Here is a 21,491-nt window from a genome sequence, read left to right as displayed (position 1 = left end):
TTTGTTATTTTTCATACATCCACTGATTATTTTGAGCAATAAGACCATGAAATTGAAAAGCATTTGAAATGAACTCTGAAAAGGTTGAAAGTTAGCATGGTATCATCATTTCACCCACATAGCATGTGCAAGAAAGTAGAGAGGGTTACGGCAAAAACTGGATGCACTTCGTGTACAAAATGGACAATCTCTTTCGAAGTAACAGGGTTTCATACGGAAACTCGTCTGTTATAAAGGGATTTTTTTTAACTTAGTTGAACTCCATAGTTTTTCTATGTTCAAAATCCACCATATATTCAAAGCCACATCATCAATTTTTAACCCTCTCATGAATAGATAAGTGACCAAATTAATAGAAGTTCATCATCACATTAAAACCAAATTACATACATAGTTCTCATTGAACAACATATAGCTCTCCAGAGCATCTAATTAAACCATACATTGAAATTATGTAAAACATTTCAATGCAACAACAAATGCGATCATAATCGCCACCAAGGTAACAACTGATCCAACTGCATAATGATACCAAGCCTCAGTATGAATGGCATATTTTCTAATCTTTCTAATCTTCAACCGCATTGCATCCATCTTGATCTTGTGATCATCAACAACATCCGCAACATGGAACTCCAATATCATCTTCTCCTCCTCAATTTTTCTTATTTTTTCCTTCAAGTAATTGTTTTCTTCTTCAACTAAATTTAATCTCTCGACAATAGGGTCGGTTGGAATTTCCGGTTCAACCACCTCCTAGATAAATAAATCTATGTCACGTTAGTCGGCATAATTGTCATAAACAATAAATGAACCAAATAGTTATCAAAAGATAATATATACCACATCCGAATCATAGACAGGACGAGGGCCGACGGGGGCGGATACCAAAACCATCGCACTATATAATAACAAGAAATAATAAAAGTAAGAAAATTAGACAAGTATATATCTGAAGTAAGAATTTTTTTTCTTTCAGAAAGAAGATAAGAACAAGAGGCTCACCACGGTGGTGCCGGCGACGAGATCGGCGTGGGCGATCGACGGCGGTGAAGACGGGGACGGGACGTGACGGATCGCTAAACCTAGACAAATCTCGGGGAAAATGGAGCTCGGAGGTCGAGTTTCGAGAGGAGAAAGATTAACTAGCGTGGCTCGGACATTTCATCGAACACCTCATGTGCATAGGAGGTCAGCTAGAGCACCCAAATGCCTTCCCTCCCCTCGCCGGCTAGAAAAAACAGAGCACTGTGGAGTGCTCTGCTGTGGCGATGGGGTATATATAGGCAACTCATTTGTCCCGGTTCGTGGTAGAAACCGGGACTAAAGCCCAGCATTCTGTCCCGGTTCAAGCCACGAACCGGGACCAATGGTTGTGGGCCAGGAGCGAGGACCATTGGTCCCGGTTCGTGCCTGGAACCGAGACAAATGGGTCCATACGAACCGGGATCAATGCCCACGAGGCCCCGGCCGCCCCCCTGGGCTCACGAACCGGGACGAATTCCCCCATTGGTCCCGGTTCGTGACTAAACCGGGACTAATGGGCTGGCCAGGCCCGAACAAAAGCCCTGTTTTCTACTAGTGCGCCGCCAGGAACGCTGGCATGTCGCGCAGAACGTGGCTCTTATTGCCCATGACCGCCAGCGGCGTGCCATCACCGAAAGCGGCGGGAGAAGGCATCACGGTGAACGTGGAGGGGAAGGTCATTGTGATGTCCAGTATCGACAGGACGTCGATGGAGCAACCTGTGGAGGCGAATTGCTGCATAGAAACCATGAAGCCGCTGGGGCCCGTGGAGGCCGTGTCGAAGTGCTTTTCTGAATTGTGTTAGGGTTTGTGCCATGCTTAAGAAGACGAGGCGGTGGCGCCTTCTTGAAGATGGTATAAGGTCCTCCTCGCCTAGCCCCCATCCCGGTGATGTTTCAAGCGTCGTCAGAAGGCATGTGGAGGTTTGTCTCGGAAGGATCTCGTGGGATCCGATCGGCATTTGTCTTTGGTGGATCCGACTGGATCCGGTTCATCTACGTCTGTGTGTGTGCAGATTGGATCATTCCGATATATGCTTCTTCATTGACGACGGTTGTTGTTCTGGTGCGCTGGTCTAGCACGACGATTTCCTAACTGTCTACTACGACAATGTTTCACGGCTCTGTCAAGGAAGGGGCGCCTTCGGCTTGCTCCAGTGCTTGTAGTCGCCGCTAGGCGGTCTACGGATCTGGATGTAAATTTTACTTCTAGTGTTTTTTGTACTACCTTGACAATCGATAAATAGATAGGAAGTTTTCTTGAAAAAAAAAGAGAAACTTAATCAAGGAGGGCCTGCCTGCATGGCCTAGAACAGTACACCAGGACATTGTTGGTGTTTCCAAAAGACGACGAGAGGCACGCGCGTGTCCAAAGTTTGCGAGGCAATGAGCAACCCTATTGACGAGCTAGTTTTGTGGGAACAAGCTCTCTTAACAGCTGCTAAACTCTTGAGTCCCCGAGACCAGCTGACCATATATATATGCTGATTTAGCTAGGCCATTGTCTGCCAAGCAAAGCTAAAGCGACTGAAAAGAACTTTCACCATAAAACGTTATCTCCAGTGTGGTCGTTTCCAGCCGGGTGGGCTCTATGCACAGATAATTGAAACACCATTAAGATGGTGTTGTGTACCATGTCATGCGATTTGAAGCTCAAAGTCAATACACACACCAAGAAGAAAGATTAAATTCTACACCTTAACCCGTAACTGTCACCATAAAATTCAATAATTTTCGATCGAATCTGGCTCAAAATTTCAGGGTTACAAGCATTTCAAACCCCACCGAAATATGTGAAATTTCATTGAAATTTTGAACCCTGGCAGTAGCTCACCAACTTCAACTGTCTCAATTTTGGTCAAGTGTGTGAGCGAGATGAGACTTTGGCAGATCTAGCCGACACAATACAAAGACGAGAGTTGTAGATAAATCCCAGGGCAAATAATCTTTTTATGGCATATCCAGAACAGAACTAAAATTTTGTGGGAAAACAGAAATTCCATCTTTCATAATGTTTGCACAGGCACAACCAGTCCTCTGCGATTCCATAATCTCAAGTTACCCTTCGGTAATGCCTTCTGAAGAGGGTCAAGGTGACTTCAAATGAAACGTATATGGACTAAATCGAAGAAACAGGTACCCGAAGTAACTCCGTTATATACATCGAGATCGTATATACATCACAACGGATCCAATGTATAAGATGGCGTGTCCACAGATCGTCAAACCCTGGATCATGTGCGTGTAGCTAGCTATACCAAAAATATATTACTCCCAGAACTCAGCACCCGAACCTAAACGCCCAAGGACCCCAAGGAAATTCAACCAAACCAAACCTGTGATTTCATCAGAACTGCCTCAGCCTCAAAAGTGGTTAGCGAGACAGTTAGATGATTGTATCCTGCTCGAACGTTCACAGGGCGACCATACGCGTGTTCTATTCCATAATCCCAGGCATGATACCGAACTCGAGAGTATGATCCTGAAGGGGAGATCCTCGCCTAAGTGCCAAGGTAATGAATCACCTCCATCATGCGCACCAAAAATGAATATCCATGTCCAGGGAGCAAGGCAATGAGCGTCCATTACCCATTGCGAGCATTTACTCCTCCGTATCTTGTGCAATCTCCGTAACTGATAAGATGTCGTCGCGGGGATGAACCATTTCCACAACGACACTCGCTTCATCTCCCACTTTCCCGGCTGCAACCACGGTTGTGACCTGAATCCCGACCTGTCGGTGTCACCAGAAAAAAGGGATTAGAATAAGGAGCTCAAAATATCAAGACAGGGAGAGCGGTTATCTATATATCATAGAATCAGTAACTCAATATGCAATCTTGAAAAAAATTCAAATTGGCAGGCCCCGGTTGACAATAGCAGGAGGTTGGCTTTCCCTTGTTTACATGATTTTGTCAGTTTGGAAGGGTCGTTTGGCTGCATACCAAGTGTTATTCTTTTTCTAAAGAATAGCAAGTTCAGTTGTGGTTTTAAATGAGCAGCTAAACAAACTGATTAGCATATACCATCCCATTTACGGGTCTACCCATTACACAGCATGAAGGATTTGGTTGACTGTAGTCAAAAGTTAGAACCAGAAAGAATAAAGGGAAGAAAGATGGAACCGGGCCAAAATTACTGATCTGCCTGAACTTAGCCAGGAACCTGGTGGTTCTCGGAATCTACGGTGAATCAATGAAGGAAAATTGGTTGATGCCCAGGGGAGCTAGTTCTGACCGGTGAACTTGCACACACGATCTTCAAACTTAACAAGACCAGACTGGTACCCATACCGGGTTTCCTCAGTCGAACTGGCAGACTGATCCAGTTTTTAAACAAGGGGCAGGACAACTAAAGTTCTCGCTCATGATCCCAGCAAAAGTAAAAAAAGTAGTCCCTCCGATCCATATTACTTGTCGCAGTGTACTAAAGCTACGAAGTAATATGGATCTGAGGGAGTACTACTATGGAGATACTGCACCAATAAATAGAAAAATTATTGGATGAAGCATGTTGACTTACATCCACCAAAAGCAATGTTGCCATGCGATCCTTGATGAACTTAAGTATGAGTGCTCTATACTTCCTCCCCTTTGGCTGCCTCCTTAAGTACTCCAGCAACCAGTAACGTAAGCTGTTGCTATGGAGCTTCCTAGCTACTTTAACATGCATGCTCGCAATAAATGTCATCCCTTCCAGATCACCAGCTGAATATGGTGGAGATTCACCTCTAAGAAAAGCCTTTACCTGCAATTTTTCAACGTATAAAATTAAGTAGACCATATTTATATCATTCAGATAAAGCTATAAGAGCATGGTTAATAATATAGCCAGCTGTGGCTTAAGGAACTGCCAACTCATCTATAGTCATCATCTATAGGCACTCGTACAATAATGTGGGCTATAAGGTTGGCTATTACATTAATACTTTTTTCTATCTTCTCTCTATCTCTTTCTTCACATTTATTGTATTTACCTACAAATGCGTATATAGCTAGTCTCTAGCATGAGAGCCCCCTTCCCTTACTTTTTCACATCTCTCTCCTCCACATAGGCAAAAGTGCCATGTAAGCTGGCTATAAGCCCACTATTGTACTTGCTCTAATGGTGTGGATAAAACTACACTCCATTCATAACACAAGAAAAAAAATCGGCAATTCGAAAGGACAGTTATTTAACTACCAAAGTTCCTCCAAACTGTATCATGTCCCTGTTCATATGATTAATAGGTGCATAAAAATACCTGATAATGAGCAAGCAGGTCGACATATCTTCGAATAGGGGAGGTGAACTGTACATAGCCAGGAATTCCGAGGACACCATGTGCGACAGGTTTTCGAAAATCCATTTCTGCAGCACGAAGCACACTGATATTGGCAACGCTCCTGGCAGGCCCTTCAGGTAGATAGGCAAATGCTGACACAGCTGTATTAGACTGGGGATGCCCTCTGTATGGCAAAGGAATGTTGTTGTCAGAACCAAACGCAGCCACCGCCTCCCCACAAAGTATCATCATCTCAGATACAAGCTGCATTGCTGGGTTGGTTTGATCTTCAACATATAAATTAATGTTTGGTTCAGGATCATCAGGATTTGCCACCTTGATACGAGGTTCTATCATAGCAGTGTCGATTGAACCCTGCAAACTTCAGAGTGTCAATGGTATCAAGTAAAAGTAACAAATGCATCTAAAATATTCAGTTGGTTAGGTACACGCTTAAATTTTCAGAAAATCTCCAGAGATACAGACTTGTTCTAAGTGGTATCAGGACTAATGCAAGATGTCCAGCCAACGGTTCAACATTAAATTTGTAGTCTATCTTATTATCTAAAAAATGTAATCTCGGTTACTAATGAAAGGATGATGTATAGACCAGCAACCGCAAAGGCCTGCATAGCTCTTACCTGGCTACGACGCCATTGTGCACGAATTGAAGCAGCTTCTTGAAGAATCCTCAGGTCTTCCTCTTCTTCCAGATTCATGTACAGCAATTCAGTTGCACCCTCATATGTTAACATGTAGGTAGGTTTGATTACTGAGTTCTCTATCGAATATTCTGCAATGCTATCACACACAAATGGATGCATTCATTACACTTATTATAAAAGAAACATACAGTATCTCCCAAAGAAAGAAAAAAGACAGCTTGCTAAGAGAATATTAAAGGAGTTGTAGAAAGTTACCTTCCATCTGGATGCAAAATCACAGATACGCTTACAGATCTACAATCTGTACCCTGTTGCAAACTCATAGCATTCATGGCAAGCCTCTCTGGGAACATCGGAAAGGTGGCAGTTGGTAAAAATATGGAGGTTCCTCTGTGCATTGCTTCCCTGTAGGCAAAATGCCATTTTTTCAAACAATAATATAAGATGCTATTGACAGAAAAGCTAGACCCGCTGAGCATGTCATTTTTGTTGAGAAGAAAAAATAACCTGTCAAGGATGCTCCGGGGTTGAAGAAAGCATGTTGGGTCAGCTACATGTATCCAGACCTTTATCCTACCATCAGGTAGTCTAGTTGCACTTAATGCATCATCAAGCTGAGTTGCCAAAAAATAGTGTTCAACAGATTTGTCCGTGAGCAGCGAATTTATATAATTCAGTTTCTTACGAAAGATGTGTGGGCAGCAATAATAGAAACATACTTCATCAGCCTCATCCACATCAATGGCATACACTCTCAAATTTGAAAAATCCTTCCTGACATGCTGAAAGAGAACCCAAGGTATTTTAAACTATATAGATATTAGTCATTCGGAATTCGACAGTAACTACATATACCTTATCTGAATCAGGACAATCCACCAGAAGCTCCTCAGCAACAGACAAAACTTTCTCGGTATACGTGGTTTGAACATCATACCTGAAAAGATCAAGATTGACATGCACGGGGAAGTAACCCACATTTATAAGGAGCTTTAGGGCAGCTGATGACGTCCGTGCAAAACCCATAGCCTTCAGAATCTGTCATTACATTCAGTCATATAGGCAAGGATCAGCAAGATGGGGAAGTCAAACATTTTCCTCAATAAAGCATGATATAAGGCTAAAGAATATCTTTTAGCACAGAAATATTAGACAAAAGATTGGTAGTGGAATAGGATATGTTACATTTCCCGCCATTCTTCTTTGTTCATCATTACACGCATCAACTGCATATGCCTGAAGAGACTCGATTTTTTGTTTCACTTTCTCTTCCATCAACCATGAATTTTTTGGAGGCTTAGAGCCTAGAGGCAATGCTTTAGCAGACTTGAGTAGGTGGACAAATTCTTCCAGTTCCTTATCGGCGGCCTCTTTAGCAAGCTTCCGTCGTAAAAGTTCATCCACCTACTACCAGATGATAAACATAAGTCTACCAATGAACACCACAAAGCAGAAACAATTTTGCAGAAAATGAAGCAACTAGAGCAATTTAGGGAATCACACACTTGATAAATACACTCAAATCAAACATCTGGCTGACTAATCATGTCAGATTAGCAGTCAAATTTCTATAACATCCATTAAAACCCTATAGCAGTAGCAGTAGGGTTTTGCTTGCTCTCTTTCTGTTTTGTTTTGGCTTTGTTCCCTGTGTAGGATAGTTTATAGGTTTGGCTGGCCTAGGTTTCCTTTCTTTTTTTTCCTGCGCCTTCTCGGTGTTCTTCTAATACAAAATGACACAGTTTCATCGGTGTTAAAAAAAACACCCATTTGGCATATCAGAGGAAAAAGGTAAACATGATGATTTGTATGGCCTCCCGCCACGCAAAACTATGCTCTTAAATAGACTAAAACCATGGGCACACCGGCACAAAGACAACTGCTAGGCTTACAAGAGGCAAAATGGAACTGAATTGTGATTACAGTTGAAGGATTGGTCAGTTCAGGCTAGCGTTCTAAAGGAAATATCACGACCTTACATTCTTCTCAAAAGGAATTGTTGCAACATTAATGAGGTTGCCAAACTAATTCAGGGTGTGTAACACACGATATATATATCACACATATATTTAGAAAATATACCTGAGCAGATGGGCGAGGCTGGTATATGGAAGAACCTCTGCTCTCCACCTTCACAAAATACACAATATCCCGTGACAACAAAAAGTGTGCACAGTAGCTTTCCAGAGACTCCTTGCTGCCATAAACTATCTGATAAAATCACAAGTGTCACATTTGATGATTTGAACAGAGAAAGACACAGAATAACAAATCTAATGAACCTCTTACATCGGCAAACTCCTCAACAGTTACTGATTTGTCCTTCTCAGAAAGCTCCATCCAGGCACATTCCAAGATAGTAGGGTCCTGTAGCAAACCATATTATCAGTCACGATGCACATTATATGTTGTACACTTACAACTCGTGGAACGTTTCTCACCAAGAGATCTTGCGCTTTCTCGAGAAATTCAGCTATTCTTGAACAATCAAAATCCATGGTACCAGGTACAACATATGTCACCTGCTGGGGCTTTATAGAAGATAAGATACCATTCTGCACAAAAAATCAGCAGCTAAATCACAAGAGAATCTTGGGAGTGGTGATTTGGTGCCCGGGCTCAGATGAGCCCGGGCATGAACAGTACCGTGATTTGAAATAGAAAAGTTCAAAAAGTTCCAATTTTTTGTTGTGGTGCAAGATGCTCCTGTGCGTGAACTCCGTGCAAAGTTTGGACATTCGAGGAGCTCGTGGCAAAAAAGACAAATTTCGGATGTCTGAGAAACTTTTGAAAATCTCACTGTTCACGCCTGATTTTTGTCTTTTTTGCCACGAGCTTCTCGAATGTCCAAACTTCACAAAAATTTGCACGAAGTTCACGCACAGAAGCATCTTGCACCACAACAAAAAATTGGAATTTTTGAACTTTTTTCTATTTCAAATCGAGGTACTGTTCACCAGGCTCATCTGAGCCCGGGCTCTAGGTTGAATTATCGATCCGTAATGTCTTTTCATCTGTGAAAAGTGTACAAATATATCCTTGGAAATGAATTCACCAGGCACTGAGTATTCTATTGGACAGGCTAGTTATCCCTCTTTAAATACCTGGTCAGTGACTACCCAGTTTTTCTTCCCATCAGGCCTTTCGACAACAGCGAGCAAGGATCTCTCAGAATCTTTGTGAAATTCAAGCAGCAATCCTTTTTGTATTGTTCTCTTCTCTATCTTACTATCCGACAGTTCCTTTGTACCCTGCAATCCTATCCTGAAGAACAAGACAGAATCCTAACTGTAAGCTTCATTGCTGTCTTTTTTTAAACCAGCATATATTAATCATGGACGTAAGTAATCACAATCATGTTTGATCGACTCCAATACACAGGAGGGAGCCGACCCAATACAGTACACCCACAACCTCTGTCTCTCTTAAAGGACTGGGCAAGACTATCTGAAGCCCAGTAGTAAGCTTCATTGCATTGACCTACGCAATTATCATCACAACAACAAAGCCTTTTGTCCCAAGCAAGTTGTGGTAGGCTAGAGATGAAACCCAACATAAACCTGTGAGAACCTAAAATTAAAAGGTGCGTGCAAATTCCTTGGCTTCATCAAGCCTACAGTGATTTCCCGCTCGGTCGCTGCGGCGCGAGATGGGAACTGTTGGGTCAGAGACCTGCGTGGCCGCCTTGCTGTTCAGGCGGTGCTGCAGTCCACTGACCTCTGGTAGGCGACGTGCCATGAGCTGTGGAAGATTATGTTTTTTGTGTGGCTTTCCTGATGAACCGCAGCTGGACGTCTGATCGTCCGTCTAGCTAGGAGGGGGCTCCATCACCAGTGAGTGTGCCCATTGTGCTCTCAAGACTGGCCGTGCATCTATGTCAGAGAAATTTGGTTCCTGTCCCTGCAATGGCTCGGGTTCCAACACCTCGCCCTTGGCCCTGACGTGACGATTCTCGAGCAGTGGATTGGTGCCAAACAACGCTGTCTCAACTACACTCGGGAAGGGCTGCATTTTGGTGAACCTGTGCACCCTCCATTCTGTCTGGCGCTAAAGGAACAGGTGTGTGGGTTCAAGAACAAGGCCCTTCCAGCTTAATCGTGGGCAAGATTAAGGATCAGTGCCGCTAGTGGAAGATTGTAGGTGGAGCCGTGGAGGTAATCTAGCAAGTGTGATCCTGTAGTGTGCGTCTGGTGGGGATGGGTTGATGCGCAATCGTGTCTGTGTTGTCATGTAATGCTCTTGTCAATGGTGATGGTGTACATTCTACAATTTTCTCATTCCACAATTCGATGAAAAAGGGAACCTCCACATTGTCTATGTGAATTTAGCTAAAGTCCTTGTGCCATTTCCAACAGACAGCGTGACAGTGCATTTCCCACATGAAATGGCTTTGGAGACCACTACACTGTCCTACTACAATTCCACGACTAAATCTCCTCATGTGATGCACCCGGACCCGCTGGGAGAGGAGACAGCTGAGCTCTTACAATGCGAAAGGGGGCATTACCTTGCGGAGACCCGGACCCGCCTGCGGGACCGGAGCTCCTGGAGGACGGAGTCGACGAGGCGGCCCCGGCATGCGGCAGTGGCGCCGAACGCGGAGCGGCCCGCGGGGGCCAGGCGGGTGGCGCGGCCGAGCGGGCGGAGGCGGAAGAAGGCCAGCGCCGCCGAGGAGCACCCGCTCGCCGCCCTTGCCGCCATGGGCGACGGCCGCATCTGCGCGCGCGCCCGCGGTCGAGGGAGTGGGGAGGGGTGCCGCCGGTGAGCCTTGCTCGCCGCTGCTCCGGCCGGGGGTTTTGGCGATAAGGGAGGAGAGCGGTTCCGCACGCGAGTGGAGGGAGAGGAAGGCGAGGGCGAGGCTGCTGCTGTGGCGGACTGGGCCTGGGCCTCTCGCACTGGGGATGCATGGGCCGGCACTGGTTAGTGGGTGATGATTTCGAGTGCAGCGCACCGAATCAGCCCGGGCCGTCGAGGCTGGCGATCAAGGCCGAGAATAACCAACTTGAAACTTTTGTTGTAGAGGGAACACCACAGATCCGTCGTAGTCTAGGTGGTTAGGATACTCGGCTCTCACCCGAGAGACCCGGGTTCAAGTCCCGGCGACGGAACTTTTTGGCTTTTTTGCGTCCCTGTTTGCTTCCTGTCTCTGAAATTGTACGTCATTGCAAACTTAACGATCGATTAATGAATTATACAAGGGGGAAGACACCGAATATTCGTTTCTGAGCTCGAGCTCAGCTGCTCCTGAAATCATTCCCGTTCGCCCGCATGTGGATCTATGCTCGTACTGGTATTTTTTGTCGTATATGTAAGTATCGATCTAAAAATGACCCAGCCCTGTCCGCATTGATTGCTACGGCAGCCGGCATTATATGTGCGGACCAGGTGGTTCTCGCCGGCTCGGGCATTTTCCTGGTCCTCCCTGAGCCGTGCCTGTGACCCGGTATCCGTGACGGCCACCTGCCCCAGCCCTCGATAATTGCATCCCCACCCGTGCCCCCCCTCACAATCAACACAGCCCCATAGAAATCCCCATCGCCGCCGCTCCCTCCCACCTTGTTCGTTTGCCGCCATGTCTGTGGCGTCTTCCTTCTCTCTGACCGTCCCAGCTGACTTCCTGCTCCCTCTCAACCCGTATCCTTTTTGCGGCGACGAGATCGCGACGCGACGAACGTCGCAAGGACGGGAGACAAGGCGGGTCATCGGTTCTACAAGTGTAGAAAATACGATGTAAGCAGATCTGAAATTTCTTGTTCTTGTTCTTGTTTCAGAGCTGAGTTCGCAGATCCACACGAATACGCTTCGGCTTGCCCGTGCTTAGGAGCAAGTCGACATCACCAAGCCCTGTAGATGGTCCATCATGCCAACCAACCCCGTGTGCAGATAGTCCCCCTCCCATCCAGGCGCATATCCAGTCTTTGCCACCGATGCAGACCGTGCTGGTCAATCAAGTCCTCAAGCCACCGTTGCATCCCGTTCCCAAATGCTTGTAGTTGTCGCTCTGCTGCTTGCAGCTGCCAATCTCATGCTTACCGTGCTTGTATTATAGTCGCCATGTACTTTGGCTCGGTAATTAATATGTTCAGAGCTGTTTACTGAGCCGGGAACGGCCGCAAGGCGTCAACCATGTCAGGGTGGCTCCCTGGTACCTCAAGCCTGTTTCACATAATATTAGTACTGTTAGAACTTAATTGGTAGCTTCATATGTAATGGTGGTAACTATGTTAAGTATGCTTGTTACTGGCTGTCATTGAAATTAATTCTGTGTAATGAAATTTCTTATTGTTATATGCATCACTATGCTATTACACAATTTGTTATATAAGAACTGTCCCTTATATAAGTCTTTGTTGATCAGTTCGATACAAATTCTGCCCTGGCCGACCATTATGGGGTTGCACATAGACTGAAGTAGCAAATGTATTATAGAATATAGATTACTAGTATTATTTTTCATTTCAGTTCGTTAACTCAAATATTTCATTATTATTTTTCCTCACCAGTGATACAGAGACATTGATATTTGAAAGGTGCATAAGCTTCCACACCAACAGTCGATGGGAACAACCAGAATCATGCACTGATGTCTCAAAACATTTTCTGCATTTGAAAGTAGATGGGAGCATGTAACCAGTTACTTTGTTGGCATTTAACAAATCGAAGAAGATATGCACCAGGTTTTTCAGGTTAATTTTCTGCAGTCATGCATATCAAGTTGTTCCATTCGGAATGCAAATCTTTTTCTGCAAGGATGGCATGTTGTGAACAACAACCTTTTGTATCTACAACAAAACTTTGCTACCTGCACTAACTTTGCAACAGTTGGATAATTTTCTCTGGATTTATTTCTTTGTCAATGCGCCGCACCAGCGACTACCACTTCGGCGATGACTGTCGTTTTCTCCATCACTTCCCCACCATGGACATGATCAGGCTATTTACGAAAAAAGATGAACAACTGGACCTAGGCGCTGAGGGGAGCTCAGGAAGCCAATGTGTCTTGGGAGCAGCTTCAAGACCAGGCTATGCATGAGCTTTGTCGTCGGGGGTGCCACTTGGCCGATGGCAAAGTTGAGCTGCGCATGCCAGACGCATCTTCAGAAGTCCAAGATCAAGTAGTTTTCATGGTATTTGTGATGATTGTGTGTCTGTTGTTTTGCAGAAATGCCTAAATAGAAACTTATCTTTTTTGTTGTAGTCCATTTTTTCGGTTCAATGAAGGCATGATAGGCAAGGCAACAAAAATGGATTGAACAGGAACTCATTGTATCTCTTAGTATGTTCCTCTAATTCTAATTGAACAGTACAATTCTTCAGGTAGCTGGACATCACCTCTTCCACTCCTATTTTACATGTAATAAATGCATTATCAGCTTCGGTGTTATTACATTCTCTTGGATAATGAGCAGGGTAAGTGTCAATCCAAGAGAGATAGTGCTGACAGACAGCAAGGTCCTCAAGTTCTGGGTTGAGGATGAGTGCAAGATTTTTGGGATCCCTTGCGGTCATCGCAAAATCAAAGGCAGGGATGCCAACATAAACCCTGAAGCAATTCAGTTCATAAAGGTTACACTTGAAATGAACAAGACAAGGGTTCACAGCTTGCGCGCAGCAGAAGAGTTCCTTTTGTGCGACATCAACGAGAATTCCAGCAAGCTTGAAAAAGATTGTTTCCAGATAGCCTTTGTTATATTTTATCATGGGCCATGTGCTTGCTCTGTTATATACCAGCTGTTATCGAACAGCCTTATCAATGCAGGACACTTCCACCGGCATGACCTACTGTTCTCTGCTTCTGGTTTCCCCTGTATAATTTGACAAAAAACACAAATGTCATCATTTAAACACACTTGAAGCACCGACACCCATGGCTGCTGCTTATCTTCCAAAACGAGAATTACATGAATCAGTGTTTACTGAGCAGCCGCTGACGATTTCTTGCATTGACCTACACCTTGTCCTCTCGAAGTTTAGCCAGCTCTTACCGTACCTTATTCTGAATCTAATCTCCCAGGAATTGCAGAATGTAAGTCAGTCCATTTTTTTAAAACCCATAAGCTCATACACAATCTGAACTCGGGACTCACCGAACTTGTGGATCGATTCCTCGAGTGCGCTCATCCACGACGGACATGGTGTCCTGTCATGTGGCGCACTCCTTAGCCATAATCTGAATTTTCAGAACAAGTAAAACATTCAGTACACTGTCCCAAATGCCATAGAAATAAAAATGTCAGCACTATTTCTTCTTTCTGAATGTGGACAAGCCAGTGAATTTGCTTTTGCAAGCGTAGCAGCTTGCACCCAATTATCAGGAAAGATATCACCAATGACAAGAGCTAAAGCACATTTTGTGTGAACCTAAAGTGAATACAGACCTTTTTGTCCATCCAGGATCGTTCGCGGTCATGCTGCCACAGGCGAGGACGGTGGAGTTAGTGGCGTCACATGGTGGTGTCGTCTGATGCAGATCAACCATCAGCTGCCACTTGTGAGGATGATGCGGCGCCGCCGGAGAATCTCAGGATTTTGGTGGTGCTGATGTCCTTTCCCCGTTAAAGGCTTCGTCATGAGGCTCTTGCACGTATGCTGTTGCAGGGATTGCGGAAAGTGGAGGAGACAACAAAGAATGACTTTGATTGGGTAGTACTTCTCGAGTACCCGGTCTCGAGTTCCAGGGTGAAAACCCTAGGTTCAGCCCTAGTTGGTTGTACCTGACAATGGCAGCATTCTTTGCGTCGTTACCCTGATGAAGGCATTGTTTGGAGTTTGCTCGGACTTGATCTTCAGGGTGAAAACCCATGGTTTGACCTTTGGTGGTTGAACCCGGCGACGGCGGCGCTTGTGTGTCGTTCCCTTCCTGGAGGTGTCGCTTTTGAAGAACCTTTCTTGTATTTCTTGTGTTGTCAATAGATGATGGGTGCCGATGGTCACAACCGTATATTGTCGAATCGCTTCAGGACTTTTTCTTTTTATCACTCCATCTGCCATAGCTTCGGTCTTGTATGACTTTGCTCCACGCGGACGTGATTATTTGTGTGTGTTAGTGTTGGTTGTGTGCATTCTAGCTATGCAGAGGCCGCGTGTTGTACTCATTATGATTGTATCCCTCGATGCTACATTATGAGTCAATAAAAAAACATCCTTTATCGAAAAAGGAGCTTCCGGGTTCACTCTGTCAGTGGACTGCGCTGACCTAGTCGGAGATGCGTCCGCACGGCAGCGAGCTCCACCATGCCTCCCGATTAGCTCGTCGCCGCCGACCTGCTGGCCGCATCCAGAAGCACCCTTTGAGTTCACAGTCCCACCGCAGGCGGCCTCGCTTGGCTGCATCAACACCATAGGAACCTGATCTGGTTGCTCAACGTTGTCCGCGACCTCCTCCAGCAGTGTGAACCTGAAAAGGGGCGGCAATGGCCGACGTCCACGGCCGTTTGTTAGCCTCCTCCTTCAAGTAGGGATTTATTGTAGATCTGCGTGTACTAACCTGTCGACGGCGTCGAGAAGGAACTCCATCCCAGCAACCTCCCTTTTTTCCTTGTGGCCGAGAAGGGACGGCCGCCGCCGCCTTCCTCGTTCGTCAGGAGAGAAAAACGGCTCAGCTTTTCGCTAACGATCTGAGCTTCTTACCTGATCCTAGGCTCGGTTATTTCGTCAACGTCCTGGTCCACGGATCAGGACGGCCACGTCCGAACTCCGTCGCACGCCTACGCCGCGGTCCCACAAACGCGCCGCTGTTTCCGACCGTATATTGCGGATGGCCCTTTTGCCTTCGTCCCTTGTCAGATGCGTCAGAGCTATTATTTCGGATCCCAAGCCACGAACGGGAGATCGCGATTTCGGGAGCATCTGCGCTCGGGCACCGAATCGCGGCTTCCGGAAAGACACTACGGATTCAGTTCTCCTTTTCTATCAAACTACTCACAATGGGAGTAACATAGGTAGTAACATCACACATATCTAGATAAAATAGATGATGTGGCAAGCAATAAATGAAGAAAGGGAGCAAAGTGGTAACATAGCTAGTTAGACTAGCCGCAGTAGAATTAACTTCAGCAGTAACATCGAGTCCTACTCAGCAAATTTGCTTATGTGGCAATGAGTTAATGAGGAGAGAGGTAGTTTGAGTAACTTAGCTAGTTACCGTAACATCACATGTCCCAATACAATATGTGTCTATAACTTAATAAATGAAGCTTTGCATGACACCACACTTAGACTAGCCACAGTGGAAGTAACTTCAGCAGTAACATCGAGTCCTACTCAGCAAATTTGCTTATGTGGCAATGAGTTAATGAGGAGAGAGGTAGTTTGAGTAATTTAGCTAGTCATGTCCCAATGCAATATAAGTCTATAACCTAATAAATGAAGCTTTGCATGACACCACACTTATGTTACTACCCACTATGAAGGTAGTAATATAGTCTAGGGATATGTGTATGTTATTAGTGTATGTTAATATGCATTGTGGCTAGTCTTACTAGTAGTATGAGTAACATCACACATATCAAGGCATGATGAATCTATAACCTAATAAATGGAGTGTTGCATGTTACTACATATATGTTACTCCCCACTATAGAGGTAGTAACATAGACTAGTAACATATGCATGTTACTAGTCTATGTTACTACCCATTGTGGCTAGCCTTACAATGGCAACGCGGAAAGGCCTCGAAATGATTGATAATCTGGGGATGCTCCCCGGTGACTGTTGAGTCAAGACTCGTTTGGAGCTTGTTCAAGCATGCGATGGTATAGTGAGGATCTAGAGTCAATTGCGATGATTCTAGCCGACTGTTTCACAAGACTTTTAGAGTCGGTTTGGTTTCATTTCAAAATTGTAACTGACTCTTTTCATAAGGCTTTTAGAACCATTTTGGTTTCATTCCAACAATGCCCGTGTGATACTAATATAGTAGCGCACACTTTGGCTCGATACACCTATGATCCGAACCCTTATTTGTGTTAGGAGAGCAATCCTTTTCAAAAATGCTAACGAGCTGACGTTTGCTGGAAGTGTTGTTGGCGCGATGCGACGACAACCACTCGATCAATCACTCGAATCTCCGAGCATGGATGGCGTGGCACTCTCAGACAAGAAGCGTTCGCCCAGGTGCATGTTACGCGTGGCACGATCTGATCCACTCATCTCAGACGTGCCCATATCATCCATTCCTTTTCTCCTTACCCCAATAGACCAAAAGAAAGATGCAGAGCGAAGTGACAACTACACATATCCATTTCTACCCTTCTTCCATGCCGCAGAGCTCCTCCTTCTCAGACCTCCAGCTCCACCGTGATCTAGGGATCAAATATGCCCAGGATGTCGACTAGAGGGTGAGTTTATTTTTTTTCTTAGTTGTTTTTAGAGACTACCGCAAACACGAAGCCGGCATTGCCCTTTTTTGGGAGGCCCAAAAACGTTTTGCAAAATTTTGCAACAAGGGCAGTTGTTGGAGCGGATCCAAAAGCCCAATAAATGGTTATGCCCTAGAACGGGATTGATGCTGGAGATGCTCTTATCATCCACCAACTTGATATCCCTTTTTTGTGCTTCTTGTTCAAATCATGTAAAATGCGGAGGTTTGTAATTGGTTGTGCTCTTCTTTTTTGCGGGAGCACTAGGTTGTTTTGTTGTTGTCCACTGTTAGTTTTGTGGAGATCCTGTCATAGCTGAAATGTTATGAAATACTCCCGCCGTAAACAAATATAAGAGCATTTAGATCACTAAAGTAGTGATCCAAACGCTCTTATATTACTTTACGGGGGGAGTAGTTCTCTAGTGAATTAAATGACCGACACTACATTTCATCCCTACTAGATTATATTTATTTGCATTAAAGATGTGTTTGTTGTTAGAAAAACCATGTCAGCAAATGCCATCCTTCAAATCTCAAAATAAGGTTTCCAACATCAAGACATCAAATACTTCGAAAAAAAACATCAAGACGTCAAACAAAAAGACATGGGAAAAGTTGTACGCTAGCTATTTCTTCAATAGAAACTCTTTCAACATAAGGTTTCCAATAACATCAAGACATCAAACAAAAAGACATGGGAAAAGTTGTAGGCCTAGCTATTTCTTCAACATAAACTCTTTCAACATAGAGACTAATGGCTAATGAAAACGATATTACAAATCTACTAAATTTTGAGGTGATTGAGGTACTTGCGCCAACAGCTAGCGCAATGGGTGGAATCTAGTAATTAAGCAAAACAAAGAATTAATACACTTCAGCAGCAAAATGATGGATGAATGATGAACGAATTAGGCAACTAAAATTAATAGTGCAAGGAAAGCTGGCGCTGGAGCTTCTTGCTGTTGTTCCTTCTCTCAGGCTGAGACAAGCTATTGAATCTGGACGCCCTCCTGCCACCGCCGGTGCTTCTGGCGCTGCCGCAGCTGACAGGGGAGCTGCTTCCTTGGCTGTGCGGAGTCGGGTAGTCGTCGACCTCCTGGTCGTCGACGAGATCACGCTTGTCGTCGGCGGTGTAGGCGTCGAACTTCTTGATCGACGCGGGGGGGGGGGGGGGGGGGGGGGTGGGGGTGCTCGCCGGAGGGAAGGAAGAGCCAGCCGCAGCGGGGAGGGGGGCTCTCCGGAGAGGCTACCCCAGTATCTATCTTAGGGTTCAGGGTGGGGGCGGTGGTCGCCGGCGGTGGTGGGGGGCGGTGGCGTGGGGATTCACCGGAGAAAAAGCTCGGCGCGGGAGGCCTAGAGGGATGGCTGGGGCGACGGAGGACCGGTGGTGGGGAGTGGTTCCGGGAAGGGCGGGGCGGCGGTGGCCAGCGGTGGCCAGCGGTTCGGCCGGTGGTGGCTGGCGGCTCAAGGGGGTGGAGGTTGAAGAAGCACTATGGGCCTTTGATTTTGCATCCAATGGCTGAGAAATCGACTGACCACAAATGAAAAAGTCAGCTAACTGGTTTCTAGCCATTCCCTACCTAAAATGTTATGAAATACGGAGTAGTTCTCTTGTGAATTAAATGATCGAAGCTACATTTCATCCCTACTAGATTATATTTACTTCAATTAAAGATGTGTCTGTTGTTAGAAAAACCATGTCAGCAGATGCCATCCTTTAAATCTCAAAATAAGGTTTCCAACATCAAGACATCAAATACTTCAAAAAAAAAACATCAAGACATCAAATAAAAAGACATGGGAAAAGTTGTAGGCTAGCTATTTCTTCAACAGAAACTTAAGGTTTCCAATAACATCCAGACATCAAACAAAAAGACATGGGAAAAGTTGTAGGCCTAGCTAGCTATTTCTTCAACAGAAACTCTTTCAACATAGAGACTAATGGCTAATGAAAACGATATTTCAAATCTACTAAATTTTGAGGTGATTGACGTACTTGCGCCAACAGCTAGCGCATAAGGTGGAATCTAGTAAGCAGAACCAAGAATTAATACACTTCAGCAGCAAAATGATGGATGAATGATGAACGAATTAGGCAACTAAAATTAATAGTGCAAGGAAAGCTGGCGCTGGAGCTTCTTGCTGCTGTTCCTTCTCTCAGGCTGAGACAAGCTATTGAAGCCGGACGCCCTCCTGCCACCGCCGGCGCTTCTGGCGCTGCCGCAGCTGACCGGGGAGCCGGACAATGGGGTCGATTCCTCGAGCCAGCTTCCTTGGCTGTGCGGAGTCGGGTAGTCGTCGACCTCCTGCTCGCCGACAAGATCGCGCTTGTCGTCGGCGGTGTAGGCGTCGAACTTCTTGTCATGGCGGTAGTCGACGTTGGGGCCGCAGAGGCAGACGAAGGTGGGGCTATCGGAGTAGTGCGGCGAGGAGGAGGCGAAGGACCAGGTGCCGCGGGAGGCCCGGGAGGAGCCCGAGGAGGCGACGGAGGAGGTCGGGCTGCCGCCGTCGTGGGAGAAGGACAGGGAGCGGACCCTCTGGCGCGCGTCCTTGAGGCGGTCGGCGTCGGTAAGGAGGCCGACGACGCTGTCGGCGCGGCGCTGCATGGAGGCGCCCCAGTCGAAGCCCTTGTCGTCGGTGTAGGTGAAGCCGCGGAGGTCGCGCAGGGCCTGCATGTCCGGGAGGAAGTCCCCGGGGAGCTCCTCGGGGCCGTGGGTGAGGAGGAACTCGAGGACGACGAGCGCCTTGTAGACCGGCCGCCACTCCTTCCAGTCGTGGACGCAGCCGAGGCGGCGGTGGAGCACGTTGGCGATCCGCCAGTAGTCGTCGATGTCGAAGGCCGCCTCCGCGATGGACGCCAGCGTCTTGGCGTCCGGGACGCACGCGTCGTCGTTGGTCGCCTCCTGCACAGCCCTACGGCCGAATCCATGCATTCACCATGAGTTGAGTTATACTAGATGCAAATGCAATGCGAATGAATAAACTTACAGCTCTGCCGGAGTTACGTCGCCGAGGGCCAGCCTCGCCTGCTTGTACTTGTCCTGCAGGTACCCGGACGCCTGACGCCCTAGCTTCGCCGTGAACAACGCGGCCATCGCCTTCGCCGGACTGCTAGCTGCCTCGGTCACCTAGCAGACCACTCCTTGATTGATTATACAAGAGAGAGAGGGAAATGATGGAAGAATGAGAGGTGGAGAGGATTGTACTGGGAAATGGTTGGACGAGAGGAACAAGCGGGCAAAGGAGGCGTGGCTCGTCGTTCTCGCGGCCGGGGTTTTTGCCCAGCCCTCCATCTCCGCCTCAATCCTATCCTACCGTCTGCATGCATGCTTACCAAACTGTAGAACGTGATCGGTGATCATGTACTCGATCGATCCATTCCCCAAGGGAGAAGCTGTACTGGTCAAATTCTGCATGCTTGCCAACAGTAGCCATATTTAGGGTGTGTTTGTTTGGGCTCCAGCTTCTTCGGCTGCAACTGCAAGGGCTACAGCTAGAAGGAGCAGCTGTAGCCGGAAGGTTGGAGCTAAGGTGCAGGCGTTTGGTGGTTGTGATGTAACCGTTGTGGTTGTTGCTGAAACATGCTAAAATAACAAGAACGCCCTCCGTGCTTCTGTAGAATAGGTTTAAGTGCTGATTATACTATTTTAACGAGGATGGGGCGTCGACCCATTGGAGTCTCCGCTCTTACACGCGGTGCTCATGGAGTTTCTCCTATAAATAAAAGCCAACGAGGGTTAGCTCTTGGGTTGATCACATTTTTTATTATTATACTGTTTTAACACTAAACAACCCGATTAAGAGTTGTTTTTGTCGCAGATGTCCAGTTTTCACATATTTGAACTGAAATTTTGATGGCATATACAGTGTATATCAATAAATTTACATTCTAGGCACATGACAATACTTCTGAACTCATCATAACATATGTTATTAGTTACTAGCAAAAAGGAGAAGGAAACCAAACGTTTTCCTGGTCCCTGGCGGCTGTAACCCTAGCCGCCGCCAGGAGAGGCCGATCTTCCGGCGCCGTCCTCCGGCGGCTCCCCTCCGCCGGTGACCTCGGTCGTCGGTGATGAGGGGGGTCACCAGATCCACGCCTGTGGGTCGTTTTTATTCCCTCGTAGTCTAGGTTTTTAGGTTGTTCATCATCTTTGCTTCGGCGGCGACGATGA

General features: G+C 46.2%; 2 protein-coding genes, 1 long non-coding RNA gene and 1 other non-coding gene across 5 annotated transcripts; 2 read left to right on the top strand and 2 right to left on the bottom strand.

The window, feature by feature from the left end:
• Positions 1-3,162: 3,162 nt before the first annotated feature.
• LOC123180145 (ribonuclease II, chloroplastic/mitochondrial) lies at positions 3,163-10,773 on the bottom strand. The gene is made up of 14 exons (XM_044592114.1): positions 10,462-10,773; positions 9,059-9,218; positions 8,396-8,509; positions 8,244-8,321; positions 8,037-8,165; positions 7,140-7,358; positions 6,810-6,992; positions 6,674-6,736; positions 6,462-6,568; positions 6,210-6,359; positions 5,931-6,090; positions 5,269-5,664; positions 4,548-4,772; positions 3,163-3,759 (listed from the first exon to the last, which is right to left on the bottom strand). Exons 1-14 carry the CDS (start codon positions 10,668-10,670, stop codon positions 3,628-3,630), a joined length of 2,325 nt encoding a protein of 774 aa, XP_044448049.1. The 5' UTR covers positions 10,671-10,773; the 3' UTR covers positions 3,163-3,627.
• A 216-nt stretch (positions 10,774-10,989) lies between these two features.
• Positions 10,990-11,062, top strand: TRNAE-CUC (transfer RNA glutamic acid (anticodon CUC)). The gene has a single exon. It is a non-coding gene; the product is annotated as a tRNA-Glu (tRNA).
• A 272-nt stretch (positions 11,063-11,334) lies between these two features.
• LOC123180144 (uncharacterized) lies at positions 11,335-13,730 on the top strand. 2 transcript variants are annotated; one of them, XR_006490729.1, is made up of 3 exons: positions 11,372-11,684; positions 12,458-13,271; positions 13,364-13,730. It is a non-coding gene; the product is annotated as an uncharacterized lncRNA (long non-coding RNA). The 2 variants fall into 2 exon arrangements; XR_006490728.1 differs by lacking the exon at positions 13,364-13,730 and having other exon boundaries at positions 11,335-11,684; positions 12,458-13,274.
• A 5,532-nt stretch (positions 13,731-19,262) lies between these two features.
• On the bottom strand, positions 19,263-20,496 carry LOC123164428 (clathrin interactor EPSIN 1). Its single transcript, XM_044581897.1, has 2 exons — positions 20,305-20,496; positions 19,263-20,229 (listed from the first exon to the last, which is right to left on the bottom strand). Exons 1-2 carry the CDS (start codon positions 20,409-20,411, stop codon positions 19,422-19,424), a joined length of 915 nt encoding a protein of 304 aa, XP_044437832.1. The 5' UTR covers positions 20,412-20,496; the 3' UTR covers positions 19,263-19,421.
• Positions 20,497-21,491: the final 995 nt, after the last annotated feature.

Source organism: Triticum aestivum, chromosome 1D (genome assembly GCF_018294505.1).
Source record: "Triticum aestivum cultivar Chinese Spring chromosome 1D, IWGSC CS RefSeq v2.1, whole genome shotgun sequence".
In the NCBI taxonomy this organism is placed as follows: domain Eukaryota; kingdom Viridiplantae; phylum Streptophyta; class Magnoliopsida; order Poales; family Poaceae; genus Triticum; species Triticum aestivum.
This window is presented reverse-complemented; position numbering and strand designations above follow the sequence as displayed.